Source organism: Metarhizium robertsii, assembly GCF_000187425.2.
Source record: "Metarhizium robertsii ARSEF 23 chromosome Unknown MAA_Scf_2, whole genome shotgun sequence".
NCBI classification, from domain to species: domain Eukaryota; kingdom Fungi; phylum Ascomycota; class Sordariomycetes; order Hypocreales; family Clavicipitaceae; genus Metarhizium; species Metarhizium robertsii.
Genome location: NW_011942160.1, coordinates 2122553 through 2142146, shown reverse-complemented (window position 1 = coordinate 2142146; position 19594 = coordinate 2122553). Strand labels below are relative to the sequence as shown.

Below are 19594 nucleotides of genomic sequence, written 5' to 3'. Positions count from 1 at the left end.
CTAGTCGCCACAAAGACCACCGCATTCTCGTCCCCTTTAGATGCGTGAGGCTGCTTCATCAGTCCCTCGCTTTCCGCTGAATCAGACTATCTGTCGCTTCCGGCGCCATCACCCGCGTTTGTCCACGAGCTGCTCGGGCAGCTCACTGTCAAGACGTCTTCCTCAAAGAAGAGAAGGCTTGCCCGTCCGCCGCCCTCGACCAAGCAGGTATTGGACGCTCCAGCTTCGCCATCCCCCGACTCGGCCCTGCCCTCGTGTGAAGTTGAACCCGACGACGATCCTGTCCTGTCCTTCTCTGCCGAACTCAGCTCTGTAATTGCTCCCCGCGAGCCCGAGGCCCCTCGTTATCTTCTCCGTTCAGAGCCGCTGCCTGTTGCAACCGCCTCGAGCCTCCCCCCGCGGTTGCAACACACCCACGCCGCCTCCCTCGTCTCGGCCGACTACGCCTCCTCGACCGCATCCTCGCCCTGTGCCTCGGCCTACGCTGAGCTTTCTCTCGAGAGCGACAGAGGAGGGGACGAGACTGGCTCTGCACGGAACCCAGGCAGAAGCCAGTCTCCCTTTGTTGTCCCAAGGAGGGCCATGATGAATGGCGACGCCGACCTGCCGCAACGATCTTCCTCGCCATTAAAACGAAGAGCCTCCAGCATGGATCCCGACGCTGCTCCAACTAAGAATGGCACCACCATGGACACGGATGCCTCTCAGCCCAGCCAGCAAATAGATCCATCCTCCACTGAATTTCCCCGCGCAATGAGCGTCGATGCCCCCGATGTAAACGGCCACGAAGCCTCCCTGTCTCAACGTAAGAAACTATGCCACCCTGAGAAAATATGATGCCTTCGTTTTGTATGCTATGGTATATAAGTATATGCCAGGAACAGACACCCACAAACATTGATCCAAGACTTGGACATGTACGTATAAAATATTTAAATGAGCAAATACTAACACTGGAAAAAATTTTCTTTTTTCAAAAAAACAGTAGCACCCCCGCCACTGCTAGAACAAGTCAAAATCATCGAAATGCTATTAAAAGCATTTGCCGATGCTCCCCCGCAAGAAGGCAGTGTAGCCTATCTGGTTTCGAGAACTTGGGTCGATAAAGCCCTTTCTTTACGGACCGGCTCCAAACCTGCCGCAGCTGGCGCCGAAAGTATCTCCTTGGGGCCGGTTGACAATACAGACATTATCCAGGAGACAATCAAAGACTCGAGCGGCAGGGATTTTGTGCGTCTCATACCTGGCTTGGGCAACGAGTCCTTCGAACTATTTCCGGAGGATGCTTGGAAAATGGTCATGGATTGGTATGGCATAAAGGAAGGACAACAGCCTATTGCTCGCATTGCTGTAAACACTGCGGATAGCAAACAAGCGCCGCCCAACATTCTTTATGAGTTTCACCCACCCATCTTTCACGTACATCGACTTTGGTCCGATGTCAGCACCATTCCTATTGAACAGTCTCTCAAGGCCAAGAATCCACCTCCTCTAATCGTCGCAAGGAGCTCCACTACACATGCTCAGAGCTTCCTCAGGGAGATCAAGACCCTTGCCGGTGTAGGTCTGGAGCGCAAGGTACGATTGTTCACTATTCCGGCCTCTGCGCAAGTGACTAGACAAGAGACCGACGCTGCGTCAGCACTCACCCCTCCCGATTCACCTGGAAGAGCTCGTGATGGAAATGAGAACCGGTCTGTTTGGCCTACATTGCTCGTCGATGTTGTCTCCTTCTCGCAGGTTAGAGATATAAGAGTCTCTGTGCCGCTCATTGACTACACTGCCGACGACAAGTTCAACGGACAGTCAACCTTGCAACATTACGAGTTGACGACGGATCAGACCTTGGTTCTGGATGAGGCTATTGGAAACTTTTATGTGAGCAACTACACCGGCCGGATGAAGGCGGCTGACAAGTCCACACCATCGCGCCTTCTGGGAAGCACAATCTCCTCAAAGACCAGCAGCAATCGAAGCAGTCCCGTATTCGACGGCCCCATGACTCGAGGCCGTGTGCAAAAGAAGCGACATGGGAGAAGCATCGGTGCCGTCGGTCTACACAACCTGGGCAACACTTGCTATATGAACTCTGCTTTGCAATGTGTTCGAAGCGTCGAGGAGCTCACCAAGTATTTCTTGACTGAGTCCTATTTCACCGAAATAAACAAAACCAACGTGCTAGGCTTCGAGGGCAGAGTGGCCATCGCCTACGGTAATCTCCTCAGAGAAGTCTACGAGGAAGGTCGCGGTTCTGTAAGTCCACGAGACTTCAAATCAACTGTCGGTCGTTGCCGTCCTACCTTTTCCGGATGGAGCCAGCAGGATTCCCAGGAATTCTTGGGGTTTTTGCTCGACGCCCTTCAAGAAGATCTGAGCAGAATCAAGAAGAAGCCGTACATCGAAAAGCCCGACTCCACTGACGACATGATCAACAATCCTGAAGCCATCAAAGAGATGGCTGATAAAGTATGGGATATAACCTGTCGCCGGGATGATTCCGTCATTGCAGACCTCTTCACTGGCTTATACAAGTCAACACTGAAATGCCCCGAGTGTGGCAAGATTAGTATCACCTTTGATCCTTTCAACAATCTGACCTTGCCGCTGCCACTGGAGAACATGTGGTCAAAGTCGGTAAAATTCTTCCCACTCAACGACGTCCCCGTGAAGATCGAGGTCGAGTTATCAAGACACAGTTCCATGGAGTCGTTGAAGCAGTTCATTTCGGTCAGAACTGGTGTTCCAGTGGAACGCCTGATGGGTGCTGAGGAATTCAAGGATCGATTCTTTAAAATCTATGACAACACCCAGGACGTATCTGAGGAGATTCAGTCCTCGGATACGCCAACGATTCACGAATTGGAAGCTGTTCCTACCAACTGGCCGAGTAAGAAACATAAAAAGTATCGGTCTATGTTGGATATCGATACGCCCCCAGAGTCAGCAGAGTGGAGCGAGGAGGAATGTCATACAATGGTCGTCCCAGTCCTTCACCGTAGACCGCAAATTCCCGGTCGTGGTCCAGAGGGTATTTCACCACCTCACTTTATTACCCTGACAAGAGAACAGGCATCCGACTACGACGTCATCAAGCGCAAAATCTTGCAGAAGGTTGCCACATTCTCTACGTGGTCCAAGTTCAAGGACACTCAGGAAACTGATGCGTCCGACGGTGTCGACGCAGACTTGGTCATCACTACAGCCTCAGACGCTGACTCTTCAGGCGACAGCAAGATTGTCAGCAACTCCGTTGAGGGTGAAGACGATATGGTCGATATCACGATGAGAGACGCAGTCGACAATATTAGCAATCGGGCCACTATCTCTTCAATCACGCAACCGACAATTCTCAAGCAGTTCAACACGCAGGCGCCAAAATTTGCCGACCCTGCAAACTTCCTGAATCCAGAGCTTCAGAACCTCTTTGACCTTTGCTACTTCAAGAATGACACTGACGGGCCCGTCCCAACTGGATGGTCTAATGTTGATAACACTAGGACGCTGCCCAGGCTTGTCGATCGAATTCCCGAACCCAGGGTGAAAGATGGCGATGCATCCAGTCCTGGCAGCTCTAACAGTACAGGCTCCGGCAACGAGGAGAGCGGTGACGAGGATGAAGCCACACCAGAGTCCACTCAGACGCGGATGATTGAGGAATCCAGCGAGGAGGACGCCCATCAAGCTGCCAAGGTGAGATTGCATTCCTGCCATGTTTTTTTTTCCCTTTATCTTGTCGCAAAAATACTTACAATGTATCTATCAGATTAATGGACGGTCTGGTAGACATAACTCTAAGTATAATCAGGGTAGCCGCAAGAAGTTTAAGGGGCACAAAGGATACGGCAAGAAGGGCAATAAAAGACGGGACAAGCAAACCCGAGCAAGCAAACTATCGCAAAGGGCGAATATCGTTGCCCCTCAACCCATGCCCCCTGCCGTTTCTGACGGCGGGCCCTTAATACGCCTCTTCGAGGGCATCGTTGTTGACTGGACTGAGGATGCCTGGGACGCCGTCTTTGGCAATAACACAAACAAGCCAGATCCTGCCCGGGGATCCAGGACGTTTGTAGATGTCCAGACTCTCCACGATCCGGCTTTGAAGATTACTCAGCGACGACGTGTCACGCGCAAAACCCGCGGCATCACCCTCGAAGAGTGTCTGGATGAGTTTGAGCGAGCAGAAATCTTGTCTGAGCAAGACATGTGGTACTGTCCTCGCTGCAAGGAGCACCGACGCGCCAGCAAGAAGTTCGATCTGTGGAAGACTCCCGATATTCTAGTGGCTCATCTGAAGCGGTTCAGTAGTTCCGGCTGGCGTCGCGACAAGCTTGACGTTCTTGTTGACTTCCCGATTGAAGGCCTGGACCTTACATCCAGAGTGATTCAGAAGGAAGATGGCAAGGCCGAGATTTACGATCTGATCGGAGTCGATGACCATTATGGTGGTCTCGGCGGTGGTCACTACACGGCATATGCCAAGAATTTTGTAGACGGGCGGTGGTACAACTACAATGGTGCGTGCGACACACGAACGAGTAGTGGCTTAACGGGCATCTGTGACACAAAGGCTAACATTGGCAAATAGATTCATCTGTCCACGTGGTATCAGATCCCACGTCTGTCATCACTTCTGCAGCATATCTGCTGTTCTACCGTCGTCGTAGCAGCGGGCCGCTAGGAGGACCGCGATTCAAGGAAATCTTTGACAAGTTCGACAAGGAGTCGGTCCATTCTGACAACGAAGCGACAGAGTCTGGCGAAGAGGTCATGACGCAACGATCAACCAAGACGACAGTAACTCCGTTGACAGGGATGGATGATGACGACGACGAGCTGCCTATATACGACGGCAACACTATCCGTCGTAGCATTGAGGACGAGGGAAACTATCACTCCGGATCCAAGGGGGCCCTGGATATGACTCAGAGCTGGAGCTTCACAAGCCTGAACGGCAACGGCGTAAATGGCAACAGGGACACAGACTGTGCCAGTGACGATGCGCAGTTTGACTCATCAGGCGATGACAGGAGCAAGGCACTTTCCGAACGAGACACAGATATGGCGTCGGCGGCCCCATTCGAAGAGGGCGCCTCATGGGATGAGCGGGGGGTTATATCTGTGCCAGCAGATGGGGCTGGAGAAGGAGCGTCGGAGGAAGTAACCGAGATCCATCTTGAGGGAGACAAGATGACACGCAGCGCCTAGACACAATGAGCATGTGCGTATTACCTACCGGTGTGACGGGGGTACTACTAAAAAGACACAATACAAAGCAGCCTTTATAAAAATGGGGTATTTCCAAGAAGAGTCGGGCAGAGTGCCTTGGGGCGTTTTATAGGGAAGGGCGCGCTTGCGGGCCAACACTGCATTAGTAAAGGATTGTAAATAGATATAGAGACGGCTCCCTTTAGCGCGGCATGATGTGGCAACGGCACGGCAATGGCACGGCAAGACAAGCTCGTGGCCGCATGAGTTACGTTGTGAAAACGGGGGGCAAGTAACGACATTTCTGGCATAGTTAAAGGAGTACTTGGTAAAAGAAGATGAATTTCCCGAGGGGGATAAATAAGGTTAAGGTTTGGTGTGAGACGCATGTTTGTTTGATGCCTCGATATTGTGGGATGTCTGGCAAACGATGCGCCTGAGAGCGGGGGGAGCGAGTTCTCCATACTATATAGCAATTAGTAACTAGTATTTGGTTCTCTTTCTTCTTCTTTTGCTCCGTACGGAGTACTGCTGCTGGAATACCAGGTGTCGGGCCGGCTTCGGGATGCCTGCGGTCCGATCGGCGTCCATGGTCGGCGTGAGGCCGGCAGTTGAATGCGTCAACGTCATCCAATACGAACGCTTTATTTTTTTGCAAGTTTTAGTTGGTACATACGTACATATGTACATATTCATTCATACATATATATACATGGGCGGTGCTTTGTGAGAGGCAAATCAGTGGCTTTTTGGTCATGAAAAGCAACCCGGTTCCCGCCTAGCTTAGTTCGCGCCTAGCTCAGTAGTGTTCGAGATGGTATTCTAGAAGATATCCGGAAGCGGAATGGTGGGCCAGGCATTTCATTTCCACGAGCGACCCCAGAATTCTCAACTCACTTGTGGTTGCCAAGAAGCCAGCACGCCAGCGCTTGAAGGGCAAAGAAATGTCTGGATGGGGCCTACCACTGGCGGCAGGCAAATTTGAAGGCGGCTTGACGAAATGCCCTCAGCATAAAGTGCCCGCCACAGAAGGAGCGGGCGATGGGGAGCTTGTAAGCCACCAATGACGCACCAGACTTCAAATCGACGCCGGCTTGCGCGACGGCCAACTTGCACCAGCCATACATAGCATTGTTAATAATAAATGGGAGGACGGCAAGAGTCATCGGTCTCGTCGCCACTCATAAACTCTGCTAGTAAACGCTCACCGCAATGTGTGGCGCATCCTGCGCTGAACCGGCTTGAAAATCCCTTGTAACTGTTGTGCTGCATTCAACCTTGGTTCCGGTCTAAAGCATGTTTCGTTTTCCGTCTTCACTGAGCCATGTTTGTATCAGATTTTGCTTCCGCCTTGTTACGCTGTGAGACGGCAGTATTTCCAATGTTGCAGCCACAAACAGCCCGAGGCTGGGATAATGCGCAAGGGTTGACCAGTCCTTTGCTGGACTCGTCATGATCACAACTCGGCTTCTGCAAGGATTTTGCCCGTCTCTGGCTGGAGCGCTCAGACTTGAATCAATCATGGACGCACAACCTTTACAGGGATTTGTCCACTGCTCATTTTGCCATCCGCCTCCCGCACGCCATCACACTTCTCGATAATAGCGCCCACCCTATCAACGCCACTGGCTGTATGCCCTTGCTCAGTCAGACTCATCAGTAGTGACAGCTGATGCTAGATACCGACTCAAGTTCGTATGAGTATGCGCATGGAGTGCGGAGTACTCGACACCAACACCTTGGTCTGCAGACTGCTGCAAAAGCACTCGCTCATCACTCATCCATCCTCCCTTCTCACCTTGTTCCATCTTGCCTTTCGCCTTCCTAGATTGACCGTAGTGCGCACGCGGCCACCGGCCTGCCGTGCAGGAACGGCTGAGCCGATCCACTGCCCCGAGACGACGGTGCAGTCTTGCCCACTTGCTGTCCACATGCTGCCCACTGCAATCCTTGTCGACAAGTATGTGTGTTGTAGTGTGTATGAATACTGTACACCAGGTATTGCAAATACTCCGTGGGCGAAGTAGTGCTAGTTTGTTGTTGCTACTTGGAATGCCTATATGGATACCTACCTACTTAGTACGCACGTAGCTAGATATCAAGCACTTTCGGTACTTGAGGCATTGGCGCTACCGAGGACGATTAGTGACAACAGAGCAAGTTGCGCTGGTATCATCATTACTGGCGTAAGTAGGGTGAGACAGAAGCAGCAACATACATACCTAGGTACCCATTGTACCTACTCCGTACATGCAAGCATAATAAGAACTTGGCCTTTCCGATCCCTTACTTAGGGCTCCGTTCGACCGGCCGACACCCGGTCATGATGCCAATTCTGACAGAGGCTGTAGTTATCGTTGCGCCAGGACGTCTCGTTTCATTGGTCCCAGTTGGTAGATGGGGCCGTTGATGTTTTATGTGCTCCGTATTCATTGGGTTTATGGGCCAGGGAGAGACCGAGTTACTAATAGTAATGAGAGGAAACAGAACATAATTTGGCATTGCGGTGCCTCAACCTCGTCCCGTATCCATCACGGCCCCTCCGAGTCCCATATTCGACCCAGGTTTTTTTTTTCGGATCCCATCGTGGTCTTCCGGAACCTCGGCTGTCTTTTTAGTTGATTCTATTTTCTTTTCCAACCAGTTTGTGGGGGCTTCTTTTAATTTATTTCTTCATTTGTTTATTACTTTCCCTCGTTGGGTGAGGGGGTACAACCGTGTAATGCTGATGCAAAGCCATTCCGTTTATTGTATTAGATAGAGTTTGCCAAAGGCCGAAGTGTATCGTCGGTCGCCCATCGGATCAGACTCGGAACACTGAACCCAATTCAAGGTGGTGGTCAAACGCTCGGGCGCTGTTGCAAGGATGCGCATTCCCAGACACGAAAGTAAGGATGAAGGGATGATGTGGTGTACGACGACTTTCAACAGCGACAGTAATAACCTGTTCCTTTGCTCGAAGCTCAGTTGCGATTACTGCCTACCTAGGTATGTAAGCAAAGGTAGTACTTTGCAGGAATGCTTGGTTCAGGGCCTGCAGGGCGCACACTATCAAATTAGCAACTGTACTCGTCGGGATATGATGCTACAGGCAAGTTAAGTTAGTCTGCCGAACTCTGTGTGTCTCCCACTTCCCGATGGTGACACGGCAACATGTGGTGCAACCACTCGACTATGCCAATCTCTGCCAAACCAGTCGCTACTGCAGCGGCCTAGCAACGCCTCGTCCCAGCATTCATTTCATTCAAGCCATGCACCTGAGATGTGCCCTCCTCTTGCCCAGAAATGAATTGGGAATTAGAGGCGCACTGCGGGCGGCGGCTGACCGTCTTTTTTCAGACGTTTGTCATCCGTCTGTACTCTAGTAGATATCGTAGAATGTGTAAGCTGCAATATGCCGGGCTTGGACGGCGTTGGCTAGAGCGCCAGATTACTCCTCGGTGGCACAGCTGTTCTGTATGTACTCCGTCTTGTAGAAGGATATGGTGCCTTTATGAAATGTCAATGTGTCGGGGAATGTGTCCGCCCAAGGGCAGAGAACAGGACAAGCAGGGCCCGGAACTGGGTATAGACCACATGGTGAGTAGACAAAAGAAGGAGGAGGAGGAGGAGGAGAAACGCAAAAAGGAGGTTCATCACCAGTTGCAAAGGGTCAACGGTTTGTCGGGCCTGAGGCTTCTCTTGGGCTCGACTGCCAGCACCTAGGGCAAGAGCGGCCACGGGACTCGCACTCAGCACTTGCTAATTCGATACCGTTGACAGCCCAGTGGTGCGCGGAGCCCGACATCTCGCCGAGCATTGAAGCACGCAGTGCCGGGATCAACGGCTCCCAGGGCCACTTGTGCAGGCTGCTGAGTGCCAAGTGCCCAGTGCCAAGGTGCCAGCTGAGGTCAACTTGCTTCAATGTTGGGTGCTGGCCATTGATGGCTTGCATGGGGCGGCTTTGACGGGGCTGGAGGGGGCTTGAGGGGGCCCAGCAAGCCCCAAGACCCCAAGACCCTCCATGCTCCTCCATCCCATTGACCTGCCCAGGCCCGCTCCCCCTTCCGCCGCGCCCTCGAATTGTTACGATTCGCCATTGTCCGGCCTGCTCCATGTTTCTGGAATTCCTTCTTGGCCTTCGACGAAAATGGCCTTGGGTCGAACCCTCCCCCCCTCCCCCCGAAACGGTCGAGAGGTCGCGTTGCCCACCTCGCCGGCCACCAGAACCCCCAGAGGCCCCACCCGCTCCTCCGCGTCCACTCAAAGGCCGCCGTCGTCCTTCGCTCGCCCTTCTAGACTTCGAGTCGCGGGCTTCTGGGCTTCCATGTCTGGGCCGTCGACGTCTGGACGCCTGGCCCTCTGGCCCTCTGGCCCTCTGCACGCCTCTCCATGCCTCTAGCGCGGCCCTCCTAGTGGCCTCGCAACACCAGACCACCCTCGCCCTCCACGTGCGACAAGTCGGCACTCGACGCAGAGTTGCGACTCTCTCCCTCTCTTCACACTCGCACCAGTCCCGGTCCCATTCGTCATTCTCCATTCTCCATTCTCCCTCCCAACTTCCATTCTGTTGATCCGCCGCCTCGCTCCTTTCGCCGGCTCTTTTTTTTCTGCCTCGCTCTCTCTCTTCAATCACACACGACCGTCGATTTCCTGCGCCGCCGTGAGCCACCCACAAGCCACCCACCTTGTCGCGCGACTTCCTCGCCACCGAGCGCAGGTCTGCCTGTAGATACTTCTCTCCGAGGCATTGGATGGGATTCCGAGCCTGGTCTTGGCAGCAACTCTCCTGGCCGACCCAATTCGACTCGTGCGGGCTTTTCAGCCGCCAACCAGCTCACGACCGTCTGCGATAGTTGCCTTGCGTCTTGGCCCAGCGTCGAGTTCGTTTTTGTGCAGCCTCCGTCCGTCTGCACCACCCGATACTCGACACCCCATTAACATTCTTGTCTACTGCCGTCTTGTATGGTCGACACCGTTGCCCGACGACGACAACGACGACGACGACGACGACGACGCAATTCACCTCGTCCCTAGTTCTCGCTCTCCACCTGTTGACAACTAGCCATCAACTCGGAGCCGTTGGTTCGAATTACACCATCAGGCCGTACCTCCTCCTCTCTCGAGACGGTTCGAAGTCGTGACTCGGGTCCAGCCGCATTTCCACATCTTCATAGCCTGCCACCTTGTCGCTTGACACAACCCTGCTTTTGTGGGCAACGTGCTCCAGTCGCGAGACTGGTAGCCTCCCGTTGCCGCAATGGACCGCCTTTCATGCAATGTCATCTATGTTAATCGCGTCGTTGGCGAGGATAGGTTGCTACGCGCGGCGCCTGATACCAACAGTGTAACCAACGAGGACGCTCAACCCGAGTGGAATCGCGATGACGCCAAGGAGCTTGTGCAGCCACTGCTTGACACCTTTGGCGACGGTGAGTTTTGCTCTACTTCTTTCGGATGAGCCATCCCTTCGATTCCTCAACCGTCACAGCCTTTCCCGTCCGGTATGGCTCTACACGTGTGCTAATTCAATTCTTCTAGTTCATGTCTGTGGCACAGGCGCGGCCTGTTTGTCGACCCTGTTCCAGCTCCAAGATGGCTCCATGACCAACATAACCCCAACGTTGGTGCTCTTGGATACACCATTCAATGACCAAATACAAGACCAGCATACCCGTTCCAGGTCATCCTCCCCCACGCCACCTCTGGTGGCCCATAGTTCCGAAATTCACACGCCCAACGAAGAGTTATACGGGTTGGGTTTGCTGCAAAAGATCATTACTGAAGCTCACCTCCGCAACATGTCGAAACTCGTCGTTCCCGTGGCCATCATCAGCCACCCTGAAACAACTGTGCCCAACGGCGGCCACCAAATGACTGACGGTGCTTCGGAAGCAGTGCAAATCCCGCAAGCAACCCTGGCCGCTAATCGCCAGTTGATGAGAACGTGCCTGGATCTTGGCGCCGTTGATGTCCTGATAAGCCCTCTCAACTCCAAGTGCATCACTACTCTTGAAATCTGTGCCTACAAAGCACACAGGGACGCCACCAAGGAGCAGCAAGCGTTGATGGAGGTCGCCAAAGGCCGAAAGCGGTCCTGGGTCGGGGTGAATGAACAAAAGCCATTTGCGTACCTGCGTGAGGCTATGGTATCCGGACTCATGAACGGTATATGCCGCCTCGACAGCAACGACGGACAGCTTGCCGGCGCCCACATTGCGGTATCTTCGACCCGTCAAGTCGAAATCGCAGACGCCGTGGGTCGGTGGCACTTCTGCGCCCACTCCTTCTCCGATGATGAATTATTGGTTGCCGCACTGGTCATGTTCAAGCATGCTCTGGCTGACCCTGAATTAGAGCCATGGCGGATACCAGCAGGTACGAAGCAGTCTTCCCTGGCACCCATCTCTATTTGGATGAGACATTGATGTGCTAATTTATGACAGACCAACTGATTAGCTATCTTGTCGCCTGCCGTGCCGCCTACAACAGCTTTGTCCCATACCACAACTTCCGACACGTTGTGGATGTTCTGCAGGCCACTTTTAACTTTCTTGTGCATATCGGAGCCCTCGCACCATATCCAGCGGGCCGCCAACAAGGCACTGCTGCAGACAAGTCCCCGATTGCGGCACTTTTGAGTCCCTTCGAAGCCCTCACGCTCCTCATCACTGCCATTGGTCACGATGTAGGCCACCCTGGCGTCAACAATGGCTTTCTGGCCACGTTGAATGCACCACTTGCACAACTGTACAACGACAGGTCAGTTTTGGAGTCATTCCATTGTGCCGCTTACTCCCAAATTCTTCGCCGATATTGGCCATCAGCCTTTGAAGACAGGAAGATGCGCAGTCTTATGATTAGCTCGATTCTTGCGACAGACATGGGCCTTCACTTCGACTATATGAAGAAGCTTGGTGATGTACAGGAAAGATTGCAGGATAACAATAGCACCGACGGCTGGAACGGCCGTCAGCTTGAGGATCACAAGGCTCTTGCATGCTCTCTGCTCATCAAATGCGCCGACATCAGCAACGTGGTAAGTGATTATGGTCTTTTCTGTGTTTCTCAGCTTTCTGTCACTCGACTGCGCGCGCATTTTCATATCACCAAGGCTGACTCATTCCATCAAAGGCTCGGCATCATGACACAGCCTTGAAGTGGATGTACATTCTCTCCGAAGAGTTCTCAAGGCAAGCATCTATGGAAGATGAGCTGGATATTAAGTCGTCGCTCATGGCGCAGCCCAAGAAGGACATGCTATCATTGTCCAACGCCCAGCTTGGGTTTATGAACATGTTTGCTATCCCATTGTTCCAAGGGGTTGCAGACATCATGCCAGCCATGCGTTACACAGTAGATGAACTCGAGGTTAATAAGAGACTTTTCGAGCAAAAGGTGCAACAGGAAAAGGCAAGGCAGTCTCCTGATGAACAGAGGCTAAGACGAGGCGTTCGAGAGGGTACATTTTCGCCTAGAACTAGGAGTGTTGTGGGCGAACGGGACACCCCAGAGGGCCAAAGTGTCGTCAAGATCGAACAGGTCAAAAATTTGACTGATGGGGCAGCAGAGGAGAAGGGAGAAGCTCCGCAGGTTGTAGCCGACGTCGTCGCTAGAGTCGAGCAGCAGGCGCCCATAGCACCCGAGGAGCCGGCTGATGTTGCTGCTCAAGTTCCTCCGCATGGTACCGCCGCGCCGCGCCAGGATCTCAACGGAACTACATCTGCCTTCGACGCCGTCCGGGAACTGGCTGAAAGCGACCCTTTTAACTGCCGGTCACGTGGCGACAGTGGCACTACAGAAAGCAAAACTTCAGCACAGTTCGGAAGACAACGATGCAGTGAAACCACCGAAGGCAGTGCTTCCGGTGCCACTGCCGGAGATTGGCATTCGCAGGCCACAACTGCCACAACCGGGAAGATGGCACTCTCTCCAAGCACTCAGGGCACTAGTATCGTCAGTAACGAGTCTATAGAGCGCACACCGAGTGCTACCGGCTTGAACATATCACCTCCAAGTACCTCGAGTCATGGGTCTCCAGGCACGGTCCTCCGAGATACAGGAGCAGGCGATGACGAACCGAGCCATGGGGGCAGCATCGTCAAGGCTGAAGCGAAGTCTCTGAGGAAGAAATCGAGTCGGTTTAGGATGAAGGACTTTCCTTTTTTCAGGAGAAATAAGGCATCAAGCCCCCCCCTTCCCGCCTCGGACGCAACTAGTATGGGCCGAGACGGAAAATTTTGACAAGCGGCCCGTGTGGCCGAAGAGAGGACAACAGCATAGCCGATGCAATGATGAGACTACGCACAACTTACCACGACTAAGCTAGCAAAAGATGCTTGCACGGAAAAGGTCCGAAGATATTTTATAATTGTTGGCCCAGCGGTGCATTCACAGAGTCTACCGAATCGCTTGGCATGTCACGACATTTCTCTCAGCCTTGCACGGATTGTATATTATACCGATGGGGCATCTTCTAATCTGTTTTGCTTGGGGATAAAAATGGGTGCCGGGATTTGACGGCCAGGCGCGACTAATATGCCAGGATACCACGACCATGGCAGGGTCATGCATCCGGGGGTATCCTACGTTTGCTTCGATTTCTGCGTACATAAGATTTTGTCCATGTTGCTTTTTTTGTCTTTGGGTCCTTTACTACCATGGACTCTTCGGACGGTGCCACATTTTTTTTTTCTTGGCCTTGTCTTGTTTGCATGTTGTACAATTACTCACGGTCTATCTTGACGTGGACCGTTACGAGTGAAGGAGGAGATGGAAGGTGTACATTTTTCTTTTTTTTTTTCCTCTCTTATTAACAACAGGAGCCCGGAGGACAAAGACATTTGAACATGGCGTTAATTCCTCATCTCTTGTTATACGTTGGTTAGTCTTGGGAATAGGCATGGCACCCGGGGGGTGGCAGGGGAGACATGGACCGTCTCCTCTTGACTGGATTTCTACCTGATGAGGCATGTGAGGCACAGGGAGGGTACGTCTGAATGGTCTGTGGGTAGGCGGTATTGATTGCCTTGGGGCTAGGTTACATAGAGGCGACGGAAGAATACCACATACGATCTTGGATGTTTATGCCGTGGAACAAGTTTTTGGTCTCTTTGCAAGGCGGCCAAGCAGGCTGCGTGAATGCGTCGTTTGGACAGCGGCGGCTGATGACATGGCGCAATGAGATTGTGCCAGGATCAGTTGTTGGACAAATGGGCCGATGGCGAGCGGCCGGCCGGAGCAACACTGGCTCTGGGGTAGCAGAGCTTGAGAGCAACATGAAGGCGGGAATGTGTTTGCCATGGCTGGCAATGGGGAAAGTTGTGCGCCGATTCAGGGAAGCTGCCGAGGCAAATGTGGGGTCTGCGTTGTCTGGATGTCGCTTTCTGTCGTGGCCATGGGCTTGGGGATACTACCGGGGTCGTCGGCCAGGGCTCAGGCGCTTTGCCTCGAATGCGCATGTGCAGTACGGAGTACATATTCGACATGACGGGGGCCAGAGAGGGCGCAGTCTGGGGTTTCTGCAATGGCTTCGCATTGGTTGGGGGTTTTGTGCGGAATACGGGCTAACTAACAGTGCTGGGGTGGTGCCGATTTATTATTGTGCATCAGGTAGTACATATACCAGTATGTATGTATGTATGTATGCATTCACGGCGGGAGGACCGGACCTGTTTCTTGCACAAATACCCCTCTCTCCCCATGGGTTGTTGGGTTGGCGGGTAGTGAGTACTATGTATTATAATATAATGGCACGTGGCAATGGGGAATGTTTATGAAATGCCGGCAAACCGAGACTTTGGCAGTACTATTGCTGGTACTACTAGTGCATATATTGATCAAGTACATACTTTAAGTTAGGTACTTGACGTAGAGGGAGAGAACGGACAAACAGGGAGGGCATCGATGTGTAGTACATATGCTTGGCTAATAAGTGGGCTGCTGTCGTGCAACGCGCCGGTGACATGTTGCTGGGTGCGTCGCCCATTCTTTTTGTCGATGCTTGGTTCAACCGGACGCTGACACGCAACAAATCAGGCCAGGCGGATTGCAGAGTTGCTCCGTAACCGTGCTCTCTCGAGATGGCAGATGGCAGATGGGGAGGGTGGCCACACGGATGGACTGGTGGACCCATGTCCCGTCAGATCGGGGCTCTTGGTGCAATTGAAACGTCGGGGATAGTACCATCTAGCTAGTACTAGTACGCAGTCTGTCGAGGGTCTCGCGGGGCAAGCTTCATGTCGACTACACCGTAGTTGGTGCTGGGTTGACAAGCCAAAAGGGGCCAAAGAGGCAAAAGAGGCCATGGAGGCTGAGAGGGTGTGGAGGCCTGCCCGTAGAAAACCCTCCGCATCTTGTGCCTGGCCTGTTTTCACATGCCCTTGTCGCTTGATCTCGACTGTCTGGCGCGTAGTTATTATCCCTCATCTTGTTGCACGTCCTCGTCTTTTTTGCCTTGATGGCCTCAATGCTGTCACCACGTCCGAAACCCAGGCATAAGAAGTTGACGGTCGACGGTTCATCTTGGAAATCTTCAAGCTTGACGGCTGGCCCCACTATCTGCTACTAGTGACCAGCTGCTCCCTGAGGTCCAACTTCACCTGCTCCAGTCTCCGGACTCCGGACTCCATCGCTCCCGTACCTTGAGCTAGGTAATTTGTATCAGCCGCCTCCATCCCTTTTAAACTTCCATCATGTCGCTGACCCTGTCTCCGATCCAACTCCCTCCAGCTTCCTCTTGTTCTTTGGCCTTCCAATCCACGCCATGGACGCAATTGACATTGGGGCTCCTACACCCACCCCGTTGCCCGATCCCCCGGTCAAGGACTTCATGACGGATGCTCAATGGGAAACGCTCTACGCTCTTCTAGACGGTGTATTGCCTTGCATCACCTCAACTACCTCTTCTGATGTCAAAGACAAAAACTCCGGCATTCTACTATCCGACACTGAATTCGAAGCTCTCATCGACGACTGCACTGCCGCCCTCTCGAATCCTCCTTCGAGACACAAGATTAAGGAGTATCTCGAATTTCGCCCCTCTCAAGATGAAAACTTCCGTGACGATTGCCTGCGATCCCTCGCCATTGTTCCCCAGAGGAACCAACTGATCAAGATCTTGAATCTCCTCGGGTAAGTCGAAGTGGAAGTGGAAGTGGGAGCAACTTTCACAAGCACCGTAGTAGCCGCCCCTTCAAACCTGCTTTTCCTGTATGCGGCGAATGAGGTCGATTGGTCAATACAAGTCTTGCTGACCATCCGTTCTCGCAATAGTGGCCATGCAGGTAGCATGCTCCTGACCGGTTACTGGACTCCAATCACTCAGCAGCCAACAAAGGTTCGAGAAGCCATTCTCAAGTCATGGGCCACATCCCGCCTCACTCCCTTGCGCATGCTGGCAAAGGCTCTTGCGCAAATGGCTCAGAAAGCAAACGCCATCCACAGCCCTTACTTCAGGGAGATTTCCGGCTACTCGGACGCTCCCAAGGACTGGAAACCTGTTGAGGGATATGAATACAACTTTATTCGGGTGCCTGCGGGTACCGGCGTGCACGAAATCACTACTGACGTAGTCATTGTCGGATCTGGGTGTGGAGGAGCTGTCTCGGCCAAGAACATCGCCGAGGCTGGTCATAAAGTCCTTGTTGTTGACAAGGGCTACCACTTCCCACCGTCCCAGCTTCCCATGACACAAGCATCCGGTTCTCATCATCTGTTCGACGCCGGTGGTGTTTTCTTTTCGGACTCGTCGAGCATGGGAGTCGCGTGCGGTGGCTGCTGGGGCGGCGGTGGCACGGTGAACTGGAGCGTCTGCTTCCGACTACAGGACTTTGTGCGTGAGGAGTGGGCTGCTGCCGGACTGCCTCTATTCACATCCAGCGACTTTGACGACAGCATGGACCGCGTCTGGGACTTCATCGGGGCCAGCAAGGATGCCATCCGCCAGAATCCGCGAAACCAAGCTCTGTTAGATGGAACTCAGAAACTTGGCTGGAAGGGTGGAGTTGTGGAGCAAAATACAGGCGGCAAGGAACACTACTGTGGTCAGTGTCACCTTGGTTGCGGCTCAGCGGAGAAGAGAGGTCCTACGGTGGCCTGGCTGCCGGCTGCCGGTGACGCGGGTGCTGAGTTTATGGAAGGCTTCGCTGTGGACAGGGTTGTTTTTGCAGAGGACGGCGTCACCGCCGTCGGAGTGGAAGGCACATGGACTGCTAGAGATGAGAACGGCGGCGTACACACGCCACAGAACACTCGAACGCAGCGGCGGGTGGTCGTCAAGGCTAAGAAGGTCATAATCTCGGGCGGTTCCATGTGGAGTCCGCTTATTTTGACCAAGAGTGGTATCAAGGTGAGTGAGAATAGGAGAAGGCGTCAGGACATGTCTCAACCGAGGCCTATTCCTGCGATGTTGAATAGTTGCTGACACTCTTGTCATTAACACCAGAACCCCAATGTCGGAAAACACCTTCATCTGCATCCCGTCAACTTGGTGTCAGCTATCTTTGGCAAAAAGGACCTGGCGTCATGGGAAGGGGGTATCATTACATCTTACGTCGACGAGTTCGAGAATTTAGACGGAAAAGGTCATGGTGTGAAGCTAGAACCTGTGGTTAACGTTGTAAGTCAATGTTTCCACCAATTTTGAGAGAAGCTGTCAAAAGTTTTCGCAAACAATCAACCTTCCTCTTATTAGCTACAACAGAAGAATAAAGAGAGAGAGAGAGAGATTTAAGGGAATCATACTGACAGTCTAACCCTATAGCCATACGCTACATACTCTTTACAGACATGGAGGGACGGCATCGACGCCAAATTACTAGCACTGAAGTATCGACACATCGGTACCTTCATCGTACTAACCCGGGACCGCGACACCGGCCGCGTCTACCCTGACCCTCGAAAGGGCACGCCACGCATCCAGTACGACACATCTGACTTTGACCGCGAGCACACCATCGAGGGCATCATTGCCCTGGCCAAGATCTGCTATGTCACAGGGGCGACCGAGATCAGGCCTCACCTTCATCACCTGGAGCCGTTTGTGGCCAGCGACGGGGGCAAGCGACAGGTTGAGCACCAGGCCGGCAAGGACCCCGAGTTCACCGACCCCGAATTTGCCGCCTGGATCAAGAAGTTGCGCGTGGCCGACAACCAGGGCCCGACTGCGATGTGGATGTCAGCTCACCAGATGGGTTCGTGCCGCATGAGTGCCGATGAGGACACTGGCGTTGTTGACATGAAGGGCAAGGTATGGGGAGCGAACAACTTGTACGTCGCGGACGCGAGTGTCTTCCCTAGTGCCAGTGGTGTCAACCCCATGGTAACGGCCATGGCCTTGGCAGACTGGATCTCGCGGGGCGTCGCTAGTGAATTGGCTGGAGAGTAGGAAGATGGGGAAAGGTTTTACTTTGGTAAAGTGTTGTGAATGGGGATGTGGAAGAGGCTCAGGCCTTGAGCTGTTGTTATCTGGCAAACGACCGGACGCACGTCAGGGAATCATGGTGGTAGCGAGATGGGGGGCCGGTTTTGACGGGCAATAAGCTGTGCCGATGTTGACGAACTTGGGGCTGGGTGGCTGAACCGTCGTCTAACGTGTGATGTTGTATATTTTGTTGCAGAAACAATATATGATCTTGATTACTCATTTCTTCCGCTTGAATGCGATATATCAGGTCCCAGAACAGTCAATGTAAAGACTGCACATATCCTGGTTATGGTATGCGTTCATTTCGCGGATCATGGCTGAAAATCGCAAGAGGACCATCCATGTACGTTCACGTCGATGGCTTGGAAGAAAACCCTTCGTGGCCAGTTGAGCCGTCAACAACTCAGTGAGGCGCCAGTCGAGAAACAACGGCACACGCTGCGCCTGTTCAGGGAACGAGGCCTTCCCGCGAGAAAGGCCTTTCCAGACCAGCGACGCGTTTTGCATCAGCACATTCTCCGTCTCGCTTTGATCCAAAACCAGGCCTTTTGGTGCCATGGTAACATCCTATACATTACATTCTGCATGTTTCACTTGGCGCTCAGTCGTACCCCTTCAACCCCTGTGTAAACCGGGCAGGGCTACCCTAGACGAGAAGTTTTGCTGCATGTTGTTCGTTTTGGAGGTGAGACGGACGGTTGGGATGGGATCCCACATGCAATACCCAAAGGGCTGGCCGGCCCCATGGAAGACCAAAGTGGAAGAATCCTGCACTCCCCCCTTGGAAAACGGCATGGTACGAACTAGGTCACGAGAATTGTAGGAAAGATACCGCCGGACTTGCGGTCAGATATCATCCTGGCCACGAGGACGTTTGTGTCTTGGCCGGTTGGCAGGCCGCGTGATCAGGTATGTAGGTACCAGGAGATGTAGTGAGGTGGCAAGCAGACGTGGTGGACTTGCATGGCAGCCAGGCGGCCTCGG

At 53.1% G+C, this 19594-nt stretch overlaps 3 protein-coding genes across 3 annotated transcripts; all 3 read left to right on the top strand.

The window, feature by feature from the left end:
* Positions 1–40: 40 nt before the first annotated feature.
* Positions 41–5205, top strand: MAA_05781 (Peptidase C19, ubiquitin carboxyl-terminal hydrolase 2; the record flags this gene model as incomplete). The annotated part of the gene is made up of 5 exons (XM_007823779.2): positions 41–44; positions 86–805; positions 986–3690; positions 3764–4514; positions 4586–5205. 5 exons carry the CDS (start codon positions 41–43, stop codon positions 5203–5205), a joined length of 4800 nt encoding a protein of 1599 aa, XP_007821970.2.
* A 5239-nt stretch (positions 5206–10444) lies between these two features.
* MAA_05782 (phosphodiesterase) lies at positions 10445–13428 on the top strand (the record flags this gene model as incomplete). Its single annotated transcript, XM_007823780.1, has 4 exons — positions 10445–10616; positions 10726–11562; positions 11631–12223; positions 12319–13428. 4 exons carry the CDS (start codon positions 10445–10447, stop codon positions 13426–13428), a joined length of 2712 nt encoding a protein of 903 aa, XP_007821971.1.
* A 2521-nt stretch (positions 13429–15949) lies between these two features.
* On the top strand, positions 15950–18571 carry MAA_05783 (long chain fatty alcohol oxidase; the record flags this gene model as incomplete). Its single annotated transcript, XM_007823781.1, has 4 exons — positions 15950–16317; positions 16360–17533; positions 17630–17803; positions 17972–18571. 4 exons carry the CDS (start codon positions 15950–15952, stop codon positions 18569–18571), a joined length of 2316 nt encoding a protein of 771 aa, XP_007821972.1.
* Positions 18572–19594: the final 1023 nt, after the last annotated feature.